The sequence below is a fragment of the Strix uralensis genome, chromosome 14 (assembly GCF_047716275.1).
Source record: "Strix uralensis isolate ZFMK-TIS-50842 chromosome 14, bStrUra1, whole genome shotgun sequence".
Lineage (NCBI taxonomy): Eukaryota > Metazoa > Chordata > Aves > Strigiformes > Strigidae > Strix > Strix uralensis.
In genome coordinates this window covers 3,428,096-3,455,501 of record NC_133985.1, presented here as the reverse complement: position 1 = coordinate 3,455,501, position 27,406 = coordinate 3,428,096, and the positions used below count along the sequence as shown (strand labels likewise).

The following is a 27,406-nucleotide window of genomic DNA, read 5'->3' as shown; positions in this document are numbered from 1 at the left end:
AAAGTCGGACACACATATTCGGACTTTTCCCTTGGGAGAAGGGGAGAGGAAAAGAGAACAGGCTCTGAAATACAAAAAGCGATTTCTTTTTTCTGTTGAGATCCCATTCTACACCTTCACTGTATGAAAGACAGATCAGGAACGGTGAAAAGGGGGAAATTATGACCCAGGAAGCAAAAAAAGAAAGTGAAATAACTGCACAGAGAAACAATGCCTGGAATAATTAAGCCATCCCACCTGGGCTACTATTACTGCAAAAGAATTCCCCCAAAAGACGAGGGACACTCTCCTCCTTCATCACGGAGAAACAAACCGTAACTTCTTCCATGGAGAAAACACGCATGTTTCAGGAAGAAAAAACCGCCAACACCAAGAGTCAATCCCATCATCCCGACTCCGTCACGTAGAATCAGTGGATCTCCTTCTACACGGTAAGGACCCGCATTCACAGTTAGCATGGGAAAGAACTGTATAAACAACTGGCAAAACTTATGCCTGGATAAAATTTATTTCTCCACTTAATGCTGACACTTCTGCTGCAACCTTCCTCCAGAAGACGGGAGAACACACGGCGTATGAGGGCAACATTCACTGCGGAGGAACAATCTGTAACATCTGCATTAATGGAGAAAATACGCCCGTTTTCTTGGGGAAATGGATTAACCCACGGGTTTGCATTCAGCTATAAACCGATTTGGGGAAAAGAACGCCAAGGAAGGAAAATTCTCCACCAAGAAGAGCCCACCACATCTTTCGTTACGCACGATCATCAGTTTACTCGAAGGAGGGTCGGCGAGAAAACCCCCGACGTGAGGCTGAGGGTGGGGCCGCCGGCAGAGCAGGGAGTGCCGCGGCTGCCTGGCTGCTCGCAGAGCAAGGGGGATCCCCCGCCCGTTCCTTCCCTCCCGGGCAGCCGGAGGAGCGCTCCCCGTGCCCAGCAGCCGCGGAAAAGCCCGGGCGAGAGGCACGACGGCTCCGCCCGGCTGAAGGAGAAGAGCGAGAGCGCGCGGGCTCACAGACCTGCGGTGCGTCGGGCTCCGCGGGCGGCTCTCCCGCGCCGGCGCTGCTGCTCGGGCTCCGCTTCCCGCAGGGCTCCCCGCCGAGAAGCTCCTCCGCGGCCAGGCTGGGCAGCGGCGGCGGCGGCGGCGGCGGCAGCCAAGCGGCCTCGGCCACGGCGCGGCCCGGCGCCACGCACAGGTTGTAGGAGTAGGGCAAGGTGCCCTCGCAGAAGTCGGCCGGGAAGGCGGCGCCGGCCACGGAGAAGCGCTGCGCGCCCAGGCAGCGCAGGACGGCGGGCGGCCCGGCCCGGCGCAGCCGCGCCAGCACGGCCAGCGCCACGCTCAGCAGGAACAGGGCGGAGAGGAGCGCCAGCGCCAGCACCAGGTAGAACTGCAGCTCCGCCGGCGAGTCGGCGCCCGCCGCCCGCTCGCTCAGCTCCGGCAGCGCCTCCTGCAAGCTCTCGGCCAGCACCACGTGCAGCGTGGCCGTGGCCGACAGCGCCGGCTGCCCGTGGTCCTTCACCACGGCCACCAGCCGCTGCTTGGCCGCGTCCCGCTCCGACACGGCCCGCGCCGTCCGCACCTCGCCGCTGTGCAGCCCCACGCGGAACAGCGCCGGCTCCGGCGCCTGCACCAGCTCGTACGACAGCCACGCGTTGCGCCCCGCGTCCGCGTCCACCGCCACCACCTTGGCCACCAGGTACCCGGCCTCGGCCGACCGCGGCACCACCTCGAACGGCGCCGGCCCCGCCGCGCCCGCGCCCGCCGCCGGCCACAGCACCCGCGGCGCGTTGTCGTTGCGGTCCAGCACGAAGACGCGCACCGTCGCCGTCGAGCTCCGCGCCGGCGCCCCGCCGTCCTGCGCCCGCACCGCCACCGCGAACTCGCGGCACTGCTCGTAGTCGAAGGAGCGCTGCGCGTACACCGCGCCGCTCCGCGCCTCCACCGACACGTACGGCGCCGCGCCCGCGCTGCCGCCCGCCAGCCAGTAGCTCACGCGCCCGTTGGCGCCCGCGTCCGCGTCCCGCGCGCGCACGCGCAGCACCGGCGCTCCCGCCGCGTTGTTCTCCGCCACGTAGGCGCTGTAGGCGGCCTCCTCGAACACCGGCGCGTTGTCGTTCACGTCCGACACCTCCAGCACCAGCGCCGCGCGCCCGGACAGCGCCGGGATGCCCCGGTCGCGGGCCACCACCGTCACCCGGTGCTCGGCCGCCTGCTCCCGGTCCAGCGCGCTCGCCGTCACCACCTTGTACGAGCCGCCCGACGACGACGCCACCAGCGACAGCGGCGCCTCGCCCGACAGCTCGCACGACACCTGACCGTTCTCCCCGGAGTCCCGGTCGATCACGTTCAGGAGGGCCACCACCGTGCCCACCGGCGCGTCCTCGGCCACCGGGCTCGACACCGACAACACCGTGATCTCGGGCGCGTTGTCGTTCACGTCCAGCACCTCCACCTCCACCTTGCAGTGGGCCACCAGGCCGCCGCCGTCCCTCGCCTCCACCAGCAGCGTGTAGCCTCGCGTGTCCTCGAAGTCCAGCGCCTCCTGCAGCGTGACCGTCCCGCTCTCCGCGTCCACCACGAACTTCTGAAGCACCTTGGCCGGCGTTTTCCCGAAGCCGTAGGTGATGCGGGCGTTGGTGCCGGCGTCGGCGTCGGAGGCGGACACGTGCAGCACCGTCGAGCCCGGCGGCGCGTCCTCGCGCAGGCTGGCGCGGTACCGGTCCTGCGCGAACACGGGCGCGTTGTCGTTGGCGTCGGTGACGTTGATGCAGAGCTGGGCGGTGCCGCTCCGCGGCGGGTCGCCGCTGTCCACCGCCGTCAGCACCAGCTGGAAGGAGCTCTGCTTCTCCCGGTCCAGCGCTCGGCGCAGCACCAGCTCCACGAACTTGCTGCCGTCCTGACCCTCCTTCACCTCCACCGCGAAGTACCCGTTGGCCTCCAGCTCGTAGCCCTGCAGCGCGTTGCTGCCCACGTCCGCGTCCTCGGCCACCCCCAGGGAAAACCGGGCGCCGGGAGAAGTCAACTCGTTGATCTCCAGCTGGAAAGTGTCCTGCAGGAAGACCGGGGAGTTGTCGTTGACGTCCTGGATGGCCACCTCGACGTGGAAAACGTTGAGCGGGTTCTGCACGAGCGCCTCGAAGCTGACGGAGCAGGACGCCGCCTCGCCGCACATCTCCTCCCGGTCCAGCCTCTCGCTCACGTACAGCTCCCCGCTCTCCGCGCTCACCGAGAAGTATTTCAGCTGCCTTTCAGCGGCAGTCGCCACCCGCAGCTTGCGTGCCGGCAGCTCCGCCGGGCTCAGCCCCAGGTCCCGCGCCAGCGGCCCCACCAGCGAGCCTCTGCCCAGCTCCTCGGGGATGGCGTAGCGGATCCGCTCCGCCGCCGCCCGGCAGCACAAGCCCAGCAGCAGAGCGGGCAGCAGCAGCACTCGCCCGGCTGCTCGCCGCCGGCTCTGCCGCTGCCTGCCCGCCATCGTCGGCAGCGCTCGCCGCGCTCCTCCCTCCTGCCGCTGCCCTGCCGCCCTTCCAGCCGCTCTCCGCACCGAGCGCAGGGGCCGCCGGAGGGCAGCGAGCTCGGCGCCGGCTCGGACGCCGCTGCTCCCCGCGCCGCGCCGCCTCTCGCCTCTGCTGCCCGCGCCGCTGCCGCTCTGGCCGGCGCCGGGCGAGCGAGCAGCCGGCGGGGGCAGGACGCGGCGGCGGCTCCGGCGGCGACGGCGGCGGCTCCGGCTCCAGCGCCGCTCCGCGGCGGCCAACAGCGGCACCCGGAGGCGCCGCGACGCCACCGCAGCCGGCTGATGCCCGCGCTCCCGGGGGCTCTGGGACACAGGGGAAAGGAGGGGGCACCCGCCACTTGTGACGGCTCGTTCCCACGCAGCTTTGCTCCACGTACGCGCTGATGGTCACATACTTGATTACCAGAGCGTTACCATTGCGTTATGGACAGCAAAGCTCGCATCGTAACAGAAACGGCACAGGACTTCATTCCTGTGTCGTACTGAAAAGGGGCTTATACCTGCCGTGGGTTGTTAAAGCAGCAGTGCACTCCATCAGGGATTTTACAGCTTGTGGCCTGAGCTAGCATGGGAGCTAAGAAGGAAATATGTGTGCCAGAGGCAATAACGAGGTTCCCTCATGCACAATCAGAGAACTGAAGGCACAGTGTGAAAGGGCGACTGCTCAGAGACTGAACAGGGTGTGCGTATGCCCCATAGCTAGGATATTGTTTCTCCAGCACCCAGGAGAAAAAGGGAATTCACACACTAAACACTGAGAAGAGTCATAGCAGAATGCAGAAGGGTTTCACTTCCAGTGAGGTTAAGGCACGCCAGTTTTGGTAAGGCCTGTGCCCAGTCGCAAGGACAAGAGAGAGGCAGAAGGAAATACTGGAAGATCCAAGTGCTGCTCTTTCTCCTTTTCCAAAGGCACTCTCTCCTGTCATGCCAAACCTGCAAATGGTTTCATCGTTCTGCCCATAGATGTCATGCATGTATGTCATGGAATTAATCCCCAGAGCACCAGTAAAGTCACTGAGGCATCCAGATGTAAGCTGGGCGAGCTGCAGTGATTCAGAAGGGCTATTGGGCCTCTTCTGCCTGTACTGAATGACTTTACTAAGCTTCAGATCTCCCTTTATGAGAACAACAAAACTCCCTGTTTAAACCAAAGAAGCCAAAACACATACCTCGGCAAATAGCGGCAATAATGCTCCTTAATCTCAATTAATGCTTGTTACCCACTTGGAGTAAGCAATGGGTAGGGAGGTGTGCAAGTGTTCTCCACAAGTTTCTTCTGTAAAGCAGAAGCTCAAATCTCTCAGTCATTTCTGAGGTTTAATTGTCTTGGGTTTGTGTGCATGGGAGGGGTGTTTTGATAGCTGGGGAAGGAGCTACATCAGTGGTGTCTGTGAGAAGATTCTCAAAGCTCCCCTGGCTCCAAGCTGACCCACCTCTGGCCAAGGCCGAGCCAATTAGCAACAGTGGTTGCACCTCTGTGATAACATATTTAAGAAGGGGAATCCGGGAGGAGGAGTTGGAGCTGGGAACAGCAGCTCTGAGGGAGGAACCCATGCAAACACCAAGGTCAGTGGAAGAAGGGAGGCGGAGGAGAGCGAGGGGGAGGTGCGCCAGAGCAGAGACTCCCCTGCAGCCCGTGGGGAGAGGGCAGGCTGTTCCCTGCACCCATGGAGGTCACCCGTGGAGCAGGTGCCACCTGCAGCCTGTGGAGGACCCCACGCCGCAGCAGGTGGCTGCACCTGACGAAGGCCGGGACTCTGAGGGAAGCCCATCCTGGTGCAGTTCATCTCTGGGAGGATTGCCACGTGTGGGAGGGACCCACGCTGGAGGAGGGGACGTGTGTGAGGTGTCCTGCCCCTTGAAGAGGAAGGAGCATCAGAAACAACGGGTGACAAACTGACCACAACCCCCATCCCCTGCTCCCCTGCATTGCTGGGGTGGAGAAGGTGGAGAAATTGAGAGCGAACATGAGCCCAGGAAAAGGGAAGGGTTGGGGAAGGTGTTTTTAACATGTGCTTAATTGTGGTTCATTGTAAGATGTGGTCGATTGTTAAGTGGTGGTGGTGTTTGAATTAAATTGATGTTCTTTTTCTTCCCCTAATGAGTCTCTCTTTTGCCCGTGACCATAATGGGTGACTCATCCTTCCCTGCACTTATCTCCATTCCAGAGCCTTTAGGCTTTATTTCTCCTTATCATTCCTGAGGGGAGAGGAGTGAACCATTGGCTGCGTGTGGCTCAGTTGCCCTCTGGGTTCAAACCACAACATTAATAAACAAAACCTAAAGCTCTGATTGCCTCACTGAAGTAAATATTGGTAAATGTACAGGGGCTTTGCCACATCTCTGCCTTGAAAATTTATCTCCCAGAGCACCTGGAAGTCACCGAGGCCTGAAACTGCAAGTGAGCCCCTAAAGTCTTCCTTTGGACTATGTAGTAGCGGGGCTGCACTTCAGGACATTTGACAGTTCTCATGAATTTTTCTACTCTGTGTCCTGCTCATCTCCGATGAATATGAAGCCGTAAGTGGAAATGACTGATCAAAGACCTGTATCTGACTAGAAGGACTTAGGAGAGACTCCCTTTTTGCTTCTCTTTCATTTTCCTCACACATAACATTCTGTCTTCATGTGGTTCTCCAGGGAAGTCAGTCTTGGCTGCAAAACTACACTCACAGTTTCAAATGCAAAAGAACAATCCTCAAGAGGAAAACATGAACCATGACCTTCCAAGAAGACTGAAGGAAGGTCAAAGGATGGGAAAATGTAATCACTGCATTGGTGAAACTCTCCACCAAAGTGTTACAGGGAGATATGGATGGATAAAGGTTTCACAACGGAAAGAGAAGCCATTCTACCCATACATCATCGTTCTCATTTCTCTCCAACCCTACACAACTTGCAGGTTTACTTCTGAACATCCTAATTAGCAAAACCATCACGAGAGGGTAATGCATCATGATCATACCAGGAAAGGAGATACATTTCTCTCAGCCCACCACCATACTCAGAAGAATCCTAAGTATTCAAGAACAGGCAAATTACAAATGGCCAAATTAAAAGACCACCAGTAATCCAACACAGACTGAGTCATTGAACTACCTCCTTAGGAGGAGTCTCCTCCCCTCTTTTGTTTTTCTGGAAAATGTCACTCAGATTTTCAAAAAAATAACTATCCAGAAATGGGGAAACAAAACCACGACCTTCCAGCAAACAAAGGCCTGAAAGAAAGTCTAATTGCAACTATGAAGAAGCTCTATGTCACAATGTTCCAGGGAGATGTAATTCGGATAAAAGCGGTTTCCCACAGGAATTATCAGCCCTTCTCCCCATGCATCATCCTTCTAACTGCAGAGTTATTGTACAAATGCTTTATTATCACAGGACGATCATCGCCTTTCAGGATAGGGAACCGGGATCACAGCACACATGGCTCAGGCCTTGGCCTTGGCCCCAGGCATGAAATCAAACTTTTGCTCAGGCAAAATCACACAGACCTACCTTGTTCCTGGTGCGACGCCCGACTCTGCCCCTCCTCGCTCTGCGTTCGCGGCCTTTAGTCGCACCACGGACAATATCCAACTACTGGCCATGTACCATGTACTTTAGACAAACTTTGCTTCATTATAATGCCTCTAAGACTGACCACGCCTTGGACACTGTCCCCGTGCATGCGTGGGAGCCTCACTCGAGAAAGGCAGAGATATCATAATTGAATTATGAGAAGGTTGGAGATCTCTGAGGCAGAGGAGGAGCAAGGTGTGTTACTAAGCATAAAAGATGACTTCTTGGGAATGAAAATTTGAAGCTTCCCCACCAAGAATCACAACGACTGACGATGGAGCACTGACTGGACAGAGGACTGTTAGGACGTCTTGAGATCAGCACTGGTAGCTATAACCTCCCCTTCTATTCTTTCTAAACTTCACTTTTCCCCTTTCTTTCACCCCTCTCACGTGCCACTTCACGAGCAACACAATAAAGTTTCACTGTTTGATTGATGCAATCTCCTTTGGTGTTGGTCGCCTTAATTTTGCACTTTCGAGATCGTACTAAACGAACCATCACAAGTCCAATGAGTGGACCTTGACACCATTGTACGGTGTTCTTTGACCCTCATAATTTGCAAGAACAGGTAATCAAAAGGCAACTTGGCAAGACACAATATCTAGAACATGCACCAAGATCTGGCCATGGACGTGTATGAGCAAGGGAAGGTGCGTTTCTCTGTGAGGTTCAAAGCACAGAAATGATACACCATTAGGTACTCCATGAGGCACACGCTCGTGTTAACTACGACAGGTACAGAAATGACCATCTCTTCTTCTGCAGCCTCACACCCAGAGCTCCCCTGTCTTCTCTCCAACCCTACACAACTGGCAGGTTTGCTTCTGACCTTCTCAGAATTGGCAAAAACAGATCATGAGAGGAGAATGCACCACAATGCCACGAAGAACAGAGGTACATTTGAGTCCTCATCACCACTCTCAGGAGGATGACGAGGATTCTAAACCACATCAATGATAAATGCCCAAAATGGAAGAGGAGCAGTCATCCAACAGCAAAGGACTCATCAAACTAATGGCTTAGGGGAAACCTCCTCCCCTCTTTTATCACACGCACTGTTCCACAGAGATGCGACTCCTGCTAAGGTCATGTTTACCTCTATTCCCCACCGACAAGAACAGAACACAAACATTCCCCCACATCTCCTGCCTTGCACACCCGCTCGAGCATCAGCAAGAGGCACTAACACACCACACATGGCTGAACAAAGCTGTGCTGATTGTTACAGATGAACGTACATACAGAGGAGACCAGGTAAAGAAAAACAAACCCACAGATCAGACCAGCAAGGCAAGTAAGCATTCAAAGAGAAAGTGGATTCAGAGGAACTCACCGGGAAGATGTCTCAGTCTTCACTGCAGGCGTGGGAATTCATCCTGGAGAGCACTTGGAAGTCCCTGAGATCTCAAGCTGCAAGTGCTGCCCTAAAGCCTTACTCTGGACTACACAGCAGGGGGGTTCAGTTTAAGAAATACTCGTCAGCTCTCGGCAATATTTCTAATCTGTGCCCTGCTCATCTCCCACAGATATGAAGCCGTAAGTATAAACTCCTTCGTGTGGTTCTCCTTCTCAAGCTTTGTCTTCTGAGAAATTACAACACATTCTCTTTCAGCTTCTGCTTCCTTTTCCTCACAAATAAAATTCTGTCTTAGGTGGTTGGAGTAAGTATTTGCTGCAAAAACAACACTGATGTTTTCAATAGCATAAATTACTCTCCAGAAACGGGGAAAATGTACCATGACCTTCCAGGAAACCAAGGCCTGAAAGAAAGTCTAATTTCAACTATGAAGAAACACTACATTGCAAACTTACAAGGAGCTTTCACACAGGAATTATAAACCTTTCTACAGACACATCATCATTCTACAGGCACAGTTACTGCACAAACGCTTTATGACCGGAGGACTGGAATTGCCTTTCAGGACAGGGAAACCAGGATCACAACATCAGTGGCACAGGCCTTAGCACCAGCCATGAAACCAAACCATGGCCCACCCAAAACCACATTGACCCACCTGTTTTCCTAGTCCAAAGCCAGCCCCTCACCCTCCTCACTCTGCAGTCACAGCCTTTGCTTGCACCACGCACAATATCCAACTCGTGGCCATATGGCGGCCACAGGCAACAGAGCATTTCATTCAGTGACACCTGAGGGAAACTGAGCTCTGTCAAAGTCTTTGCCTTGGCAGCTGAACACCTTCCAGGAGGGGTGGAAGCTGGTCCCCCAGCCCAATAGTTATAAGAGATCCTATAATGTTTTTGGCGCATGATCAGGCACAACGAGGCCCAGCTTTAGACCTGGACAACAAAGAAAGCAAGAATGGGAAACCTGCAGAAGTGAAGGAATCAGAGCTGGACATTTCAGATGATCTCGGCTCTAGTAGGCACACAGGAAAGGTATCAAGTTAGTAAAAAGCCCACAGGACACTCACACAGGAGCTCACACCAAAGACCAGAGCCACCGTTCCTCGATGTAAGTTCTTTGGACAGTTGAAAAAGGGAAAAATGCACAGAACCACAACTGTGGGCTTCATGTAATATCTCGGACGAATGGAACTTTTACACCATCTTTATATCTTTTAGACATCTCACATCATACCACAGCAATCTTTTTCAATGGACAGACACAAATTTCTCACCCTGCCCAAACATCACACAACAGGAAAGCTGCCTTTGCAGACAGACACCACTGAAGGAGACGTTGCACACACAGTTCTCCTTACCCGAGAACAACAATCACAACACAGACACATGCAAAGAGATTTCTCTGCTCATCACACTAAGTCAAAGAAATGGCAAATGTTCTCCAGTGCATAAGCAATACGCAGCTCCAATAAAGACTCACTCATCAAAATATCAACTCAAAGACACCATCATCCTTCTTCAGCACATGGGCAACTTGGAAGATACATGATTCCCAGACCTTAACGTAAAGTGTACGTCTATGCTCAATAACTGCCACTCACAGGAAATGTCATACAACAGGAAAAGAAATGGATGAAGCCACAGCTTGGCCACTTGGAGACTAAGTAGTGTGATATCCAAAAAAATGACACCTTCAGACTCACTTTATGTTTTCTAGTAACAAACCTGGAAATTACCAAAACCCATGCCTTGTCTCCACCACTTCCTCCTCACACTCAGCAGCCCCGAGACTCTCCTCAAACCCTCCAAGCTCGCAAGGCTCTCACTGATCGTTATAATTTCAGATAGACTTCACCCAAAGAACGTCACAGAGACAACTTCTCCTTACCATGGATAGTCATTGACTTCTCACTGTGTCTATGTGACAAACAAGAGCATTTCTTACAGTAACATTTTAAGGAAACACACCTAGGAAACCATTTCTCTTCTCTGCTGGAAACATGAAGGGCACATCAGAGAAAATGGTCCATCTTCAGCTCATCACAGTGAGCAAGGCAAGAGGTTGACACGTGCAAATTAGAAAGGATGGCACCATACTCTTCTTGATCATGGCACTTAGAGTAGGTGAAATATTAAGGTGTTTAGTAGGTACTCTACACACAGTTTGCTCATCCCAAAACTCTCATTATGTCATTTGTCATAATTATGTGATTAAGGTTTTAGTTAACATTTGACAACAATTGCAAACACACATAAGAAACCTCCCAGGACACCCAATGCAGCTGGAATAAAATGGCTCAGGACAAATTCTTTGGCAAGGAGAAATTCCCATTGTATGACTCTGCAGCTGGGCACCGGACAGGGAAAGGAGCGAATCATCTCTCCTGTCTCCTTCAACAGCCCCTCACACACAGCTCCCAGCACTGTCATCTCCAACCCTTCAAAACTTGCATGGTGTTCTCTGACCAAATAATTTCCAAAACACTCGACATCACAGGGACATTTTCCAGGACTATTTCTCTTCAACATTCACCACCATCACACCACGCACTCCACATAGATATCTTGACATCTCCATACAAGAAGGAAGACACATTTCTCTGCTCACTGGTGTTTTAGGAAGAAGGGACCTAAAAGTAGAAGAGGAGCCGCCCACCAGGAGACACTCGGTCAGTGAACATCTGCATAGGGGCGCTATCCCCCTCCTTACATCTCCCACTGCCCCTTGACTCTCTCCTACAGCTCTGGCCATAGCCTGTATGCTCAAGCCAAGGCACATCCAGCTCCATTTCAAGTAAATAAGCCTTGAAAGACGGGCAATCAGCAAAGCCCATCTCCCGTTTCCTGCACTAGCCCTTCCCACGCAGCCACCCAGAGACTTTCTCAAAGAGTCACAACTTTTCCTATTCTCTTTCAGCTTCCTAACAGGCAGACAGACATCGTCAAGGGACCAGTTGTTGCCCAGCCCATTCCTCCGCCCGCTGCACAAAGGTGAAAGCGCAAAGACATTTCGTTGCTCGTCATGGAGAAGCAGCGAGGCTGAGAAGAGCAGAAACGCTGAGCAGCCAAGTTACATGTGGGGGCACGAGGGTTCCGTCGGAAGAGCATCTCCCCCCGCTCCAGCGCGCGGGCTGTGGGGAAGCACCTGACCTGGCGGGACCGCAGAGTCGGCCCTTGTGCCGCCGCCGGCAGCAGCTGTAGCGCTGAGCCCCGGTCCCACGCTCCCCTCCCGCCAGCCAGAGGCAGCAGCAGCCGGCGCGTTGCCGCGGGAAGCGCTGCCTGCCTGGGAGCGAAACCCCCCTCGGCAGCGGCCGGGACGCGGCGCGGCCAGGCCCGAGCAGCAGCAGCAGAGCGAAGCGTCGCGGAGCCGCGAAGTGCGGGCACAGGAACTCACCGGGGCAGCGGCGGGGTCCTCGCCGAGCAGCGGCGCGGGCTCGTCGGGCGGCGGCCGGGCCGGGAGGGTGTCGCAGCAGCTGCCGCCCGACAAGCGGAGCTGGCTCTTGCGCGAGTCGGCGGTGAGCGACACCTCGTGCGAGTAGGAGCGCAGGAAGGCGCGGACGCCGTCGATGCCCACGAAGTGCGAGGCCGGCACGCCGCGCAAGGCGCCGCTGCCCGCCGCCAGCAGCTGCGAGCGGCGCCAGCGCCGCAGGCGCAGCGCCAGCAGCAGCAGCAGGAAGGCGAGGAAGAGGCAGGACACGGCCGCCACGGCCACCACCAGCCACCGCGTCAGGCTGCCGGCCGGCTCGCCCGGCGCCGCCGCCGCGCTGCCCAGCTCCGACAGCAGCTCGGCCACGCTCTCGGCCAGCACCACCGTCAGCGTGGCCGTGGCCGACAGCGCCGGCCGCCCGTGGTCCTTCACCACCACCACCAGGCTCTGCCGCGCCGCGTCGCGGGCCAGCGGGAAGCGCGCCGTGCGCACCTCGCCGCTGTGCAGCCCCACGCGGAACAGCCCCGGCTCCGTCGCCTTGGCCAGCTCGTACGACAGCCACGCGTTCTGCCCCGCGTCCGCGTCCACCGCCACCACCTTGGCCACCAGCGCCCCGGGCTCCGCCGAGCGCGGCGCCAGCTCCACGCCCGCCCAGCCCGCGCCCGCACCCGCGCCCGCCCCCGCGCCCGCGCCCGGCGCCGGCGGCGGGTACAGCACCTGCGGCGCGTTGTCGTTCTCGTCCACGATCACGAGCCGCACCGACACGTTGCTGCTCAGCGCCGGCGCGCCGCCGTCCTCCGCCCGCACCCACAGCCCCACCTCGCGCACCTCCTCGTAGTCGAAGGAGCGCAGCGCGTACAGCGCGCCCGTCTCCGCCTGCACCGACACGTAGGACGACAGCGGCGCGCCCCGCACCCGCCCCTCCGACAGCCGGTACCGCACGCGCGCGTTCTGCCCCCAGTCCGCGTCGGCCGCCCGCACCGTCAGCACCAGCGCGCCCGCCGCGTTGTTCTCGGGCAGCCGGGCGCTGTAGCGCGCCTCCGCGAACACCGGCGCGTTGTCGTTCACGTCCAGCACCCGCAGCGCCAGCACCGCGCTGCTCCGCAGCGCCGGCGACCCGCCGTCGGCCGCCAGCACCGTCACGTTGTACTCCGCCACCTCCTCCCGGTCCAGCTCCCTCGACGTCACCACGCGGTAGTAGTCCTCGAACGACCTCTCCAGACGGAACGGCAGCCGCTCTGCGATGCTGCACCGCACCTCGCCGTTCGCCCCCGAGTCGCGGTCCTGCACGTGCAGCAGGGCCACCACCGTCCCCGACGGGGCGTCCTCGGAGATCTCGGTCAGCGCCGACCGCACCGAAATCTCGGGAGTGTTGTCGTTCACGTCTGTCACCGTGATCGCCACTTTCGCTGTGTCGAAAAGTCGCCCATCGTCCCGAGCCTGCACCTCCAGTTCGTAGAGAGCCGCTTCCTCGAAGTCCAGGCTCCGTACCAGCGTGATCGCTCCTGTCTCGGCGTCCAGACTGAATAACTTCGAAGCTTTCTCTGTGATTTTCTTCAGGGAGTATTTCACGTGCGCGTTCATCCCCTCGTCGGCGTCGGTGGCCGTGACGGTGAGGAGGGTGGAGCCCATGGGCACGTCCTCCGGCACACGCACCGTGTACTCCGCCTGGCCGAACACGGGCGCGTTGTCGTTGGCGTCCAGCACCGCCACGCGGATGCGCGCCGTGCCCGTCCGCGCCGGGTCGCCGCCGTCGCTCGCCCTCAGCACCAGCTCGTGAAACGCCGCCTCCTCGCGGTCCAGCGCCTTCGCCAGCACCAGCTCGGGACGCTGGTCCCCGCCGGGGCCCGCCTGCACGGCCAGCGAGAAGTGCTCGTCGCCGCTCAGCTCGTAGCGCTGCAGGGAATTCGCTCCCGAGTCCGGGTCGTGAGCCTCGGCCAGGGGAAACCGCGACCCCGGCGATGTCGTCTCACTTATTGTCTCCTCCAGTTCAGTTTCCTTGAAGCTGGGCGCGTTGTCGTTAATGTCCGTGATCTCCACTTCGATGCCGTAAACCTGCATTTCCCCCTCCACTATCACCTCACACCGCAGCACGCAGCGCTGCACACTCTCGCACAGCTGCTCTCTGTCGATCCTGTCCGCCGTCACCAAATGTCCCGTCTGCCCGTGCAGGGAGAAATACTGCGTCCTCCCTGCGGAGACAACGCGGAGGCCGCGGTCGCGGAGCGCCGGCAGCTCCAGCCCCAGGTCCTTGGCCACGTCGCCCACGAACGAGCCCTTGGGCATCTCCTCGGGAACCGAGTAGCGCAGCTGCCCCCACGCCGCCTCCCACGCCGCCACCAGCACGCACCACAGCAGGGCTCGCTCCCGCCGGCCCCGGCGCCTCCCCGCCGCGCACATCTCCGCCGCGGCCCCGCCGGCCCCGCACCACCGCCGCCACCGACCCGCCGCCGCCCGCCGATCCGCTTCTGGCTCTGGCACCGGCTCAGGCTCCGGCTCCCGTTTACGGCTTCTGCTTCGGCCCCGTGTCGTTCTTCCCACTGCGGCTCTGCCTCCAGCTCCGGCTTCGGCTCCGGCTCCCGCTCGCTGTCGCCTGCCCCGGCCGCTGCCGCCGGCCGCTCTGCCTCGCTGCAGCACGGCTCCGCACCGCGGGGACGCTCGCAGACCGCCCGGCCGCCGAGCCAGCCAGCGAGCGAGCGAGCGAGTCGGGCCGCAGCGGGCGGGGCTGCCTGCAGCGCTCCGGCCTTCCTCTCGCTCCTCCTCGGTCAACAGCGGCGCCCGCAGCCTCCTCCCGGCACTGCAGGCACCGAGCGCTGCCGAGACATCGCTGCCCGCCCGGCGGGGAGCTCCTGCGCTGCCGGCTCTCCCCGACACCTCCTCCGTGATCCTCGCCCACATCCCGACCACAAAGGAACAACACGCGGCCCGCCACTGTGTTCCTTCTACCGCACGGGAGAAAAATGTATCTGGCGATATTATGCCAAGTCAAATATGACGTGGGGACAGTGACGAGCCTGTTCCCCTCGGTCCGAAAGCACAGTCTCCACCGCGAATTGCACAGCTTTGTGCAGCACTCGAGCTTCACGGACTTTGTCCTCGCCCCTTCTGCTGAGGAAAGCAGTGTCATGGAGGAGGGGACCTGCGCCGCATCTCACCACCAGTCGCAATGGTCCGTCCCGCTCTCCCGCAGTGCGGGGACACTCCACTGTTCGCTCTTCTCTTTGGTACTTCTCACCTGCACATCGGGGGCTGCTCTGAATCCGCCGCCACTCCTCCCCCTTCTCCCAACAGCACTTCCCGATGTTTGCCTCTACCCTTACACTCTAGGCTGGGCTTACACGTAGGACTTAACGCTCCGTTCTAGAGTAACTCAGCAGCCGGCAGCGCTGCACATGCACTCGCTGTTCGGGGCTCCATTACAAACAGGAAATTCAGGCAAAATCCAAACCCTTACAGCTAAATGCTAGCAACCGGGACTGAGTACAGCTCTCTGGAAAAAGGGAAATAGGCTGTGAAATACAAAACATGTATGGGGTTTTTTGTCGGTTTGTTGGTTTTTTTGATATCCCATTCTACACCTTATCCTCTGTTGAAAAGACAGATCTGGAACTTTAAAAACATCACCTGGGATGGAAGAAAACATGGGAAGTAAATTTACAAAAAACTCGGAGATATAGTGCCTGGACTAAATTAATCCGTCCCACTAGTGCTGCCGTTTGGCAGCAGCCTGTCCCCAAAAGACGGGAGGGCACACGTCGGGGGAACAAGCTGTAACTTCTCCAGCCATGGAGCCTCATGCGCGTTTCCTTTGGGAGTCCAACACTAAACAGCATTAAGCAACGGGGCTCTCTTCAGCTGTTAAACAAAGTCCATATGGGGCTTTGGGAAAAAGTCATCGGAAGGAAACATCGACACCGAGCGTCAACCTTGTTTACCGGCGGCGTCGTGTAGGATTAGCGGGTCTCATCGTACACAGAAAGGATCCGCCCTCACCGTTACTAGCAGTTCAGCCAACACACGTTTCCTAGTCAGAACTTCTCAGCTGAACCTCAACCTGTGACCGCCGAGGAACCACGAAGCGCCTACTGCCTGCTGGAGTGGAAGGGGGTCGCCCCGTTCCTTCCTTCCTCCCTCCCTGGACACATGGCTCAACACTTCCCATCCCCACCACCGCGACACCCAGGAGAAAGAGGACGGAGGTTCAGAACGGTGAAGGATTTCATTCTGCACAGGCAGGATACGCGTTCACCGGCACTAACACACCCTCGGAGACAGCGCAGGTTCTGCAGACAATTGGGTTGCCTTGGCGGCGTAGTTGAAACACATTTGGATTTATCCAAGTAATAAGAGACTTTGAACGACCAGAAGAAACATTCATTTTCTCATAAATCGTGATGTCAAAGATTGCAACTTCTTAATAAATTATTAATCTAATCCTTGAATGTTCATGTTGGTAGGACACCTCTTCAGCAAAATACTGTAGGACAGCAGGCGAAGACAAGTAGAGCTGCACACCCTAAACTATGCGGACCATTTCTAAAAGTGTAAATGGACTAGATTCGAGTGGCAGAGCCCACGACATCTCAGCGGTTCACGACACCAGTACCACCATTTTAGGCGGCACAAGCTGAATGGCAAGAACCTCTCCACTGAGCCTACACGAGTGACAGCTGATGAGGCACTAAGTGCCGGTTCGCACTTGCCAGAAAAGCAGCGCTACAGGCTTCTTTCGTTCCTTCACGGAAACCGAGATCGGCACTAACGCCCAAAGCAGACAAAAGACGACCAACAGACCACTGCCCCTCCTGGTCAAATACAACGACTGATAAAGTGCTGAGAGACCGAGTTCCTCGGTTTAGTCTTTCCCTGTCAACGCGATCAACCAGGTCCAAGCACCTCTCTTTGGGAAAAGGGGAGGGGGAAAACAAGGACAAATACTTTTTTTACAACTATATTTTTTTACATATTTGGCAAGTAAAATACTTTTTTTTTTTTTTTTTTTTTAATTCTACGTGTAGAATATTAGGAGTCTTCGACCACTGATCCAAAAGCACAATCGCCACCACGGGTTTTGTAGCCGTCAAACTGGAATGACGGGTACAAGGACAGCAAAAGAAGACAGGCTCTGAAATACAAAACGCGAAAGTCGGACACACATATTCGGACTTTTCCCTTGGGAGAAGGGGAGAGGAAAAGAGAACAGGCTCTGAAATACAAAAAGCGATTTCTTTTTTCTGTTGAGATCCCATTCTACACCTTCACTGTATGAAAGACAGATCAGGAACGGTGAAAAGGGGGAAATTATGACCCAGGAAGCAAAAAAAGAAAGTGAAATAACTGCACAGAGAAACAATGCCTGGAATAATTAAGCCATCCCACCTGGGCTACTATTACTGCAAAAGAATTCCCCCAAAAGACGAGGGACACTCTCCTCCTTCATCACGGAGAAACAAACCGTAACTTCTTCCATGGAGAAAACACGCATGTTTCAGGAAGAAAAAAACGCCAACACCAAGAGTCAATCCCATCATCCCGACTCCGTCACGTAGAATCAGTGGATCTCCTTCTACACGGTAAGGACCCGCATTCACAGTTAGCATGGGAAAGAACTGTATAAACAACTGGCAAAACTTATGCCTGGATAAAATTTGTTTCTCCACTTAATGCTGACACTTCTGCTGCAACCTTCCTCCAGAAGATGGGAGAACACACGGCGTATGAGGGCAACATTCACTGCGGAGGAACAATCTGTAACATCTGCATTAATGGAGAAAATACGCCCGTTTTCTTGGGGAAATGGATTAACCCACGGGTTTGCATGCAGCTATAAACCGATTTGGGGAAAAGAACGCCAAGGAAGGAAAATTCTCCACCAAGAAGCGCCCACCACATCTTTCGTCACGCACGATCCTCGGTTTACTCAAAGTAGGGTCGGCGAGAAAACCCCCGACGTGAGGCTGAGGGTGGGGCCGCCGGCAGAGCAGGGAGTGCCGCGGCTGCCTGGCTGCTCGCAGAGCAAGGGGGATCCCCCGCCCGTTCCTTCCCTCCCGGGCAGCCGGAGGAGCGCTCCCCGTGCCCAGCAGCCGCGGAAAAGCCCGGGCGAGAGGCACGACGGCTCCGCCCGGCTGAAGGAGAAGAGCGAGAGCGCGCGGGCTCACAGACCTGCGGTGCGTCGGGCTCCGCGGGCGGCTCTCCCGCGCCGGCGCTGCTGCTCGGGCTCCGCTTCCCGCAGGGCTCCCCGCCGAGAAGCTCCTCCGCGGCCAGGCTGGGCAGCGGCGGCGGCGGCGACGGCAGCCAAGCGGCCTCGGCCACGGCGCGGCCCGGCGCCACGCACAGGTTGTAGGAGTAGGGCAAGGTGCCCTCGCAGAAGTCGGCCGGGAAGGCGGCGCCGGCCACGGAGAAGCGCTGCGCGCCCAGGCAGCGCAGGACGGCGGGCGGCCCGGCCCGGCGCAGCCGCGCCAGCACGGCCAGCGCCACGCTCAGCAGGAACAGGGCGGAGAGGAGCGCCAGCGCCAGCACCAGGTAGAACTGCAGCTCCGCCGGCGAGTCGGCGCCCGCCGCCCGCTCGCTCAGCTCCGGCAGCGCCTCCTGCAAGCTCTCGGCCAGCACCACGTGCAGCGTGGCCGTGGCCGACAGCGCCGGCTGCCCGTGGTCCTTCACCACGGCCACCAGCCGCTGCTTGGCCGCGTCCCGCTCCGACACGGCCCGCGCCGTCCGCACCTCGCCGCTGTGCAGCCCCACGCGGAACAGCGCCGGCTCCGGCGCCTGCACCAGCTCGTACGACAGCCACGCGTTGCGCCCCGCGTCCGCGTCCACCGCCACCACCTTGGCCACCAGGTACCCGGCCTCGGCCGACCGCGGCACCACCTCGAACGGCGCCGGCCCCGCCGCGCCCGCGCCCGCCGCCGGCCACAGCACCCGCGGCGCGTTGTCGTTGCGGTCCAGCACGAAGACGCGCACCGTCGCCGTCGAGCTCCGCGCCGGCGCCCCGCCGTCCTGCGCCCGCACCGCCACCGCGAACTCGCGGCACTGCTCGTAGTCGAAGGAGCGCTGCGCGTACACCGCGCCGCTCCGCGCCTCCACCGACACGTACGGCGCCGCGCCCGCGCTGCCGCCCGCCAGCCAGTAGCTCACGCGCCCGTTGGCGCCCGCGTCCGCGTCCCGCGCGCGCACGCGCAGCACCGGCGCGCCCGCCGCGTTGTTCTCCGCCACGTAGGCGCTGTAGGCGGCCTCCTCGAACACCGGCGCGTTGTCGTTCACGTCCGACACCTCCAGCACCAGCGCCGCGCGCCCGGACAGCGCCGGGATGCCCCGGTCGCGGGCCACCACCGTCACCCGGTGCTCGGCCGCCTGCTCCCGGTCCAGCGCGCTCGCCGTCACCACCTTGTACGAGCCGCCCGACGACGACGCCACCAGCGACAGCGGCGCCTCGCCCGACAGCTCGCACGACACCTGACCGTTCTCCCCAGAGTCCCGGTCGATCACGTTCAGGAGGGCCACCACCGTGCCCACCGGCGCGTCCTCGGCCACCGGGCTCGACACCGACAACACCGTGATCTCGGGCGCGTTGTCGTTCTCGTCCAGCACCTCCACCTCCACCTTGCAGTGGGCCACCAGGCCGCCGCCGTCCCTCGCCTCCACCAGCAGCGTGTAGCCTCGCGTGTCCTCGAAGTCCAGCGCCTCCTGCAGCGTGACCGTCCCGCTCTCCGCGTCCACCACGAACTTCTGAAGCACCTTGGCCGGCGTTTCCACGAAGCCGTAGGTGATGCGGGCGTTGGTGCCGGTGTCGGCGTCGGAGGCGGACACGTGCAGCACCGTCGAGCCCGGCGGCGCGTCCTCGCGCAGGCTGGCGCGGTACCGGTCCTGTGCGAACACGGGCGCGTTGTCGTTGGCGTCGGTGACGTTGATGCAGAGCTGGGCGGTGCCGCTCCGCGGCGGGTCGCCGCCGTCCACCGCCGTCAGCACCAGCTGGAAGGAGCTCTGCTTCTCCCGGTCCAGCGCGCTCTCCAGCACCAATTCCGGCTGCTTGCTTCCATCTGGGCCCTCCTTCACGGCCAGGGTGAAGGACGGGTGTCTGGTGAGCTGGTAAGTCAGCAGCGAGTTGCTGCCCACGTCCGCGTCCCAGGCCATCTCCAGCGGGAAACGCGCCCCGGGAAGTGTCCATTCACCGATCTCGAGGTCCAGAGCAGCCTTGCTGAAGACCGGGGAGTTGTCGTTGACGTCCTGGATGGCCACCTCGACGTGGAAAACGTTGAGCGGGTTCTGCACGAGCGCCTCGAAGCTGACGGAGCAGGACGCCGCCTCGCCGCACATCTCCTCCCGGTCCAGCCTCTCGCTCACGTACAGCTCCCCGCTCTCCGCGCTCACCGAGAAGTATTTCAGCTGCCTTTCAGCGGCAGTCGCCACCCGCAGCTTGCGTGCCGGCAGCTCCGCCGGGCTCAGCCCCAGGTCCCGCGCCAGCGGCCCCACCAGCGAGCCTCTGCCCAGCTCCTCGGGGATGGCGTAGCGGATCCGCTCCGCCGCCGCCCGGCAGCACAAGCCCAGCAGCAGAGCGGGCAGCAGCAGCACTCGCCCGGCTGCTCGCCGCCGGCTCTGCCGCTGCCTGCCCGCCATCGTCGGCAGCGCTCGCCGCGCTCCTCCCTCCTGCCGCTGCCCTGCCGCCCTTCCAGCCGCTCTCCGCACCGAGCGCAGGGGCCGCCGGAGGGCAGCGAGCTCGGCGCCGGCTCGGACGCCGCTGCTCCCCGCGCCGCGCCGCCTCTCGCCTCTGCTGCCCGCGCCGCTGCCGCTCTGGCCGGCGCCGGGCGAGCGAGCAGCCGGCGGGGGCAGGACGCGGCGGCGGCTCCGGCGGCGGCGGCGGCGGCTCCGGCTCCAGCGCCGCTCCGCGGCGGCCAACAGCGGCACCCGGAGGCGCCGCGACGCCACCGCAGCCGGCTGATGCCCGCGCTCCCGGGGGCTCTGGGACACAGGGGAAAGGAGGGGGCACCCGCCACTTGTGACGGCTCGTTCCCACGCAGCCTTGCTCCACGTACGCGCTGATGGTCACATACTTGATTACCAGAGCGTTACCATTGCGTTATGGACAGCAAAGCTCGCATCGTAACAGAAACGGCACAGGCCTTGGCACCAGCTGTGAGGTCAGTTATTGATAACCAATAAATAATCAGAAACAGGATGAAGCAAACGTCAGTGCAGTCCTGTCATCCTGGGCCTGCAAAGGGTTTCTGTGCATTTCTTCCTTGTGCTCCAGTCAGTCTCTGACGTTTGTCCTGTTGTTGATTTTTCTTGTAGGGAGAAGAACAGTTGCACAGAGAACTGTATCACCCCGAAGGCAATGTGTCTCCCCCTATGCCCAGATAGCAGAATAGCCTTTATTAATGTGGTTCTGATTCACAGAAGTTCTCTCCTTCATTTTTGTCTCCATACATGAGGGGTTGGGGGTGGGAAGATGCAAAGCCAGGTCAGATCTTTCATAGAATGAAAGATTGGTTTGGCTTTGAAAAGACCATAAATATGATGTTGTCCGGCACTCCTCCACCCCCGTACCACAGGCAGGGACATCCTTCCCCAGCTCAAGTTGCTCAAAGCCCCGTCCAACCTGTCCTTGAATACTTACCATGACGGGGCATCCACAGCTTATCAGAACACTTGCTGAGGGTGTCCTCATTGCCACCATCTCTGTCCCTGGGGAAGATGTTATTTAGATCCATTCAATAGTACTGCTCCGAGGACGGACCCCTGAGCGACATGTTACTGGTTTCCATCTGGACATTGAGCCATGGACTGAAACTCTTTGGGCGCAGCCATCCAGCCAGGTCCTCACCCATCCAACAGTCCTCCTGTCAAACCTATCTCTCTCCAACGAGTGTCCATCATGTTTTGGGTGACCGTGTTGGGGACACCCTGCACACGTTCTGTCACAAAGCCCTCGTCTGTTCATGGAAACCTTGGCTGGGCCGGGTGCAGCTCTGCACTTTGAGGACTGCAGCAGAGATGGTTTCCTTTCTTATGCTGCAGACAAGTGTCCTCTGGCAGCACACGGGGATCTAGGAAAGCCTTCCTCTGCACCGTGTCACCAGCCAAGACGTATATGGGAGGTGCCCCTGCCCTCGGAGACTTGGAGCAGATGTGACCTTCCCCATTGGATCAGACACCTGGGGGTCGAGCTGTAGCTCATGACAACAGTTGTTAGAAACACACAGAAATGAACGGATCTGGGCAATAACATTTCTTAGGCCCAACTTACTGAGCAGAAGCAACTCCAATTGTATGCTTGGTACCACAAGGTGTGCGCAAGGGAGTAACTATGACAAGCAGGGAAATGACTGTCTGTGCCTCTACACCCACCCCCAACAACAGATCTCCCCTGAGTTTTCTCTCCGACCCTACACAAGTTGCAGGTTTGCTTCTGGCCTTCTCAGAATTAGCAAAAACAAGAAGGGATGTACCTTTGCCTGCTCACCACCATTCTCAGAAGAAACAGGATTCTAAAGCACATGAATGAGCAATGGCCAAAGTCAAAGAGGAGCGGTCATCTGAGAGAGAGTGGGCCATCAAACTAGTGACTTAGGGGGAACCTCTTCCCCCTTTTTATCACACACATTGTCCCACAGAGATGCGACTCCTACTATAATCCTGTTTTCATCTGCTCTCCCTCCCAAAACCAGAACACAAATGTACCCTCACATCTCCTGCCCTCCTCACCAGCTGTGACATGAGCAGGAGGCACCAACGCACAATGGAAGAGAGCCTGTTACTTATAACTAAACCAACATCCAGAGGAGACCAGGAAAGGAAAAGAAAATGTAACAAGCCACGCAACAAGCCTCAAAACAAATAGTTGTCAGAGGAAAGTCACTGGCAGTCTGCACTTGGATATTGAAATTCATCTCCCACAGCATCTGCAGATCCCTGGGGTCTCAAGCTAGAAGGGCAACCTTAAGGTCTTACTCTGCACTACATAGGAGGGGGTTCATTTTATGAAATATTCATCAGCTCTCATCTGTAGTTTTCTACTCTCTGGCCTGTTAGTCTCCTTACAAATCAAATGCTCTAAGTGTAGCACCTCATCATGGGCCTCTTTCTCAAGCTAAGAGAAAAGAGAAGGGATTCTGGTTCAGATTTTGCTTCATTTTCCTCACACCTAAAATTCTGTATTAGGTGATTGAACTAAACATTTGCTGCAAAACAACACTCACAGTTTCAAACGCAAAAGCATTGTCCAGAAATGGGGAAAGCCAGTGTGGTGGTTTGACCTTGGCTAAATGCCAGGTACCCACCAAGTCACTCTATCACTTCCCCCCCCTTCCCTTTTTTTCTCAACAGGGCAAAGAGGGGAAAGAAAATAAGATAGGAAAAAAAAAACAACCCTTGTGGGTAAACCAACAGCAGTTTTAATATAAGCAAAGCGAATCAAAGGTCAGCGCACGGAAGCAAAAAAAAGAAAACAGATTTATTCTCTACTTCCCATTAACAGGCGATGTCGGGCCTTCTCAGGAAGCAGGGCTCCAATACGCGTAGTGGTTGCCTGGGAGGACCAAGGGTGACCCCACCCCCTTCCTCCTCTCTCCCAGCTTTATACTGAGCAGACGTCATATGGTCTGGAATATCCCTTTGGTCAGTTCGGGTCAGCTGTCCTGGTTGTGTCCCCTCCCAAGATCTTGCCCACCCCGTCCCACTGTGGGGGGGGAAATGTCAGAAAGAGCCTTGGTGCTGTGTAAGCACTACTCAGCAGTAGCCACAACACCAGTGTGCTATCAACACCCTGCCAGCTCCCAGCATAAAACACAGCACCATGAGGGCTGCTACAGGGGAAAACCAATTCTGGCTCAGCCAGACCCGGTTACAGCCAGCCATAACCTTCCACAAAACAAAGGCCTGAAAACATGTGTAATTACAACTGTGAAGAAATTCCACATCACAACATTCCAGCAAGATAGAAATGGATAAAAGAGGGTTCAGAAGGCAATTATAAGGGCTCATACCCATGCAGCATTGCTCCAGGTACACACTTATGCTCAAATATTTGATTACCAGAGCATTACCATCATGTTATGGACAGCAAAGCTTGATCATAACAGAAACGGCACAGGACTTGGCACCAGGCGTGAGGTCAAAGCCTTGCCCAGCCAAAACCACTTTGACCCACCGTAGTTCAAAGTCAGCCCCTCACCCTCCTTGCTCTGCGTTCACAGCCTTTAGTCACACCATGGGCCATGCCCAGCTCTTGGCCAGGCATCAGCCACCAGTGAAAGAGCATTTCCTTCAGAGACATCTTAGGGAAACAGAGTATATTTACTGCATCACACAGACATACACAGTTCTAGGGGACCAGATGGGATACGCCCGTGGGTGCTGAAGGAGCTGGCTGGGGTGATCACCAAGCCGCTTTCCAGCATTTACCAGCAGTCCTGGCTGAGTGGGGAGGGCCCCACAGATTGGAAGTTGGCCAATGTGACAGCCATATATAAGAAGGGTAGGAAGGATGATCTGGGAAATTACAGGCCTGTCAGCTTGACCTCAGTGCCCAGGAAGCTGATGGAGCAGATAATCCTGAGTACCATCACACAACACATGCAGGACAACCAGATGATCAGGCCCAGTCAGCATGGGTTTATGAAAGGCAGGTCCTGCTTGACAAACCTGATCTCCTTCTACGACAGGGCGACCTGCTTATTGGATGACGGAAAGGCTGTGGGCGTTGTCTACCTTGACTTTAGTAAGGCCTTTGACACCGTTTCCCACAGCATTCTCCTGGCGAAACTGGCTGCTCCTCGCTTGGATGGGCACACGCTTCACTGGGTAAAAAACTGGCTGGATGGCTGGGACCAAAGAGTTGTGGAGGAGAGGAGGCTGAGGGGAGACCTCATCACCCTCTAAAGCTACCTGGAAGGAGGTTGCAGAGAGCTGGGGATGAGTCACTTGAACCAAGGAACAAGCACCAGGACAAGAGGGAATGGCCTCAAGCTGCGCCAGGGCAGGGTTAGACTGGCTCTTAGGAAGGATTTCTTTCCAGAAGGGGTTGCTGAGTGTTGGAATGGGCTGCCCAGGGCAGGGGGGGAGTCCCCATCCCTGGAGGTGCTTAAGAGTTGGGTTGACACATCGCTGAGGGATCTGGTGGAGTTGAGAACGGTCGGTGTTAGGTTAATGGTTGGACTGGATGATCTTCAAGGTCTTTTCCAACCGAGATGATCCTCTGGTTCTATAGCAAAATCTTTGTCCTGGCAGCTGAACACCTTCACGGTAGGGATGGAAACTGCTCCCCAGCCTGATCATTGTAACAGATCCTCCTTTAAGGACTGTCAGGCAAACTGAGGCCCAGTTTTAGAACATGAGAAGAAACAAGGAAAGAATGTGAAACCCACAGAAGTGAAGGAATCAGCTTCCCATTTCACATTCTGTCAGCACTAGTGGGTACACATGAAGAGTATCTAGTTGGTAAGAAGTACACGGGAGCATCAAACCAGAGTTTGCACGACAGACCATAGACACAGTTCTCAAAGGAATTTCTTTCGACAATAGGAGAAGGATGATGCACAGGACCACAGGTATGGAGCTCATATAACACTAGGAGAAACTCAACATTTACACCTACTTTCTAGACATTTCAAACCACAGCACAGTGAACTCTTCCACCCGCCCTGGCTCTGTGCAGACAGAATGCTTCAGCGTGCTCCAACAGCTCCCAACAGGGAAGCTAACTTTGCAGACAGACATCATTGAAAGAAAGGTTTCCCACACAACTTCTCCTTAAGGACAACAAGGATCCCAACACAGGTGCATGCACAGGGACTTCTCTGCTCATCACACTTATGTGAAGAAATCTGAAATGCTCTAAAGAGCATAAGCCATATGCAGCTCAGTCCTCACTATCACCTCAAAGACACCATCATTCTTCAGCACAGGGGCAATCTGGAAGGCACGTGACTCTGTAATTGGTAATGCAATGTTTACACCTATGTTCAAGAAATACCACTGATAGGAAAAGCTGTATCAGCCATGAGGGTGCACCAAATGAGCAGCTTCCTCGCATATGCTTCAAATACCAAGCCCCAACCCCAGAAATTCCTGACAAAAATACCCTCCCATCACCTACAGCCCCAGCAATTTTAGTACCAACAAAACATCAGCAGTTACTTCATACGAGCAAGAGCCATTAAGAACATCTGAAGGTTGGTAAAGGCTGGTAAAGGCTCAATACAACCAGGATGAAACTCCACAGCACAGTCTTACAAGGGCAATACAGCTGGAGAAATGACATTTCCCACAGCAATACCTAGAAATGGTGCCCCTGAAGCATGTCTGCACGTCTATGGCTATTGCTTGCAGACAAATTCATCAGAGGATTGTCATCCCTTTTCAGGACATGGCATAAGGCAGAGTGGCAGAGGCCTTGGCACCGGGCAAGATATTAAAGCATCACCCAGATGGAGGGAGCACACAGCCCCCTCTTCTCCTGCTCTGAGGCCAGTCCATCACAGGGAACAGCGTGCAAGGGGAAAGTAAACTGATGAACTCACAACTTGGCCATCTGGAGTCTGAGCAAGGCGATACCCAAAGATAAGACACCTTCAGACTCATTTGCAGAAGGCCACCATTACATCCTGGAATCCACAAAACACAGGCCTTGCTGCTACAACTTCCTCCTCACACAGAGCCCCCCCCGAGACCCTGCTCACAGCTCACATGGTTGTCTCTGATCTTCATCATTTGCAAATCCCCTCCACCGAAAGTCACACAGACAATTTCTCCTCACCATGGGTAGGATTTGACTTCTCACCATTGCACGGTGTTCTTTGACCCTCATAATTTGCAAGAACAGGTAATCAAAGGGCCATTTGCCAAGACACAATATCTAGAACATGCACCAAGATCTGGCCATGGACGTGTATGAGCAAGGGAAGGTGCGTTTCTCTGTGAGGTTCAAAGCACAGAAATGATACACCACTAGGTACTCCATGAGGCACACGCTCGTGTTAACTACGACAGGTACAGAAATGACCGTCTCTTCTTCTGTAGCCTCACACCCAGAGCTCCCCTGTCTTCTCTCCAACCCTACACAACTGGCAGGTTTGCTTTTGACCTTCTCAGAATTGGCAAAAACAGATCATGAGAGGAGAATGCACCACAATGCCACGAAGAACAGAGGTACATTTGAGTCCTCATCACCACTCTCAGGAGGATGACGAGGATTCTAAACCACATCAATGATAAATGCCCAAAATGGAAGAGGAGCAGTCATCCAACAGCTAAAGAATGAGTCATCAAACTAATGGCTTAGGGGAATCTTTTCCTGTCTTTTATCACACGCACTGTTCCACAGAGATGCGACTCCTGCTAAGGTCATGTTTACCTCTATTCCCCACCGACAAGAACAGAACACAAAGATTCCCCCACATCTCCTGCCTTGCACACCCGCTCGAGCATCAGCAAGAGGCACTAACACACCACACATGGCTGAACAAAGCTGTGCTGATTGTTACAGATGAACGTACATACAGAGGAGACCAGGTAAAGAAAAACAAACCCACAGATCAGACC

The 27,406-nt window shown here is 56.8% G+C and overlaps 3 protein-coding genes across 3 annotated transcripts; all 3 read right to left on the bottom strand.

The window, feature by feature from the left end:
- Positions 1 to 774: 774 nt before the first annotated feature.
- LOC141949959 (protocadherin gamma-B5-like) lies at positions 775 to 3,665 on the bottom strand. Its single transcript, XM_074884148.1, has one exon. It carries the CDS (start codon positions 3,472 to 3,474, stop codon positions 775 to 777), a length of 2,700 nt encoding a protein of 899 aa, XP_074740249.1. The 5' UTR covers positions 3,475 to 3,665.
- A 7,407-nt stretch (positions 3,666 to 11,072) lies between these two features.
- LOC141949958 (protocadherin gamma-A10-like) lies at positions 11,073 to 14,312 on the bottom strand. Its single transcript, XM_074884147.1, has 3 exons — positions 11,593 to 14,312; positions 11,381 to 11,481; positions 11,073 to 11,246 (listed from the first exon to the last, which is right to left on the bottom strand). The coding sequence occupies exons 1-3, from the start codon at positions 14,267 to 14,269 to the stop codon at positions 11,073 to 11,075; spliced, it is 2,952 nt and encodes a 983-aa protein (XP_074740248.1). The 5' UTR covers positions 14,270 to 14,312.
- Positions 14,313 to 17,785: 3,473 nt separating this feature from the next.
- On the bottom strand, positions 17,786 to 20,673 carry LOC141949957 (protocadherin gamma-B5-like). The gene has a single exon (XM_074884145.1). It carries the CDS (start codon positions 20,480 to 20,482, stop codon positions 17,786 to 17,788), a length of 2,697 nt encoding a protein of 898 aa, XP_074740246.1. The 5' UTR covers positions 20,483 to 20,673.
- Positions 20,674 to 27,406: the final 6,733 nt, after the last annotated feature.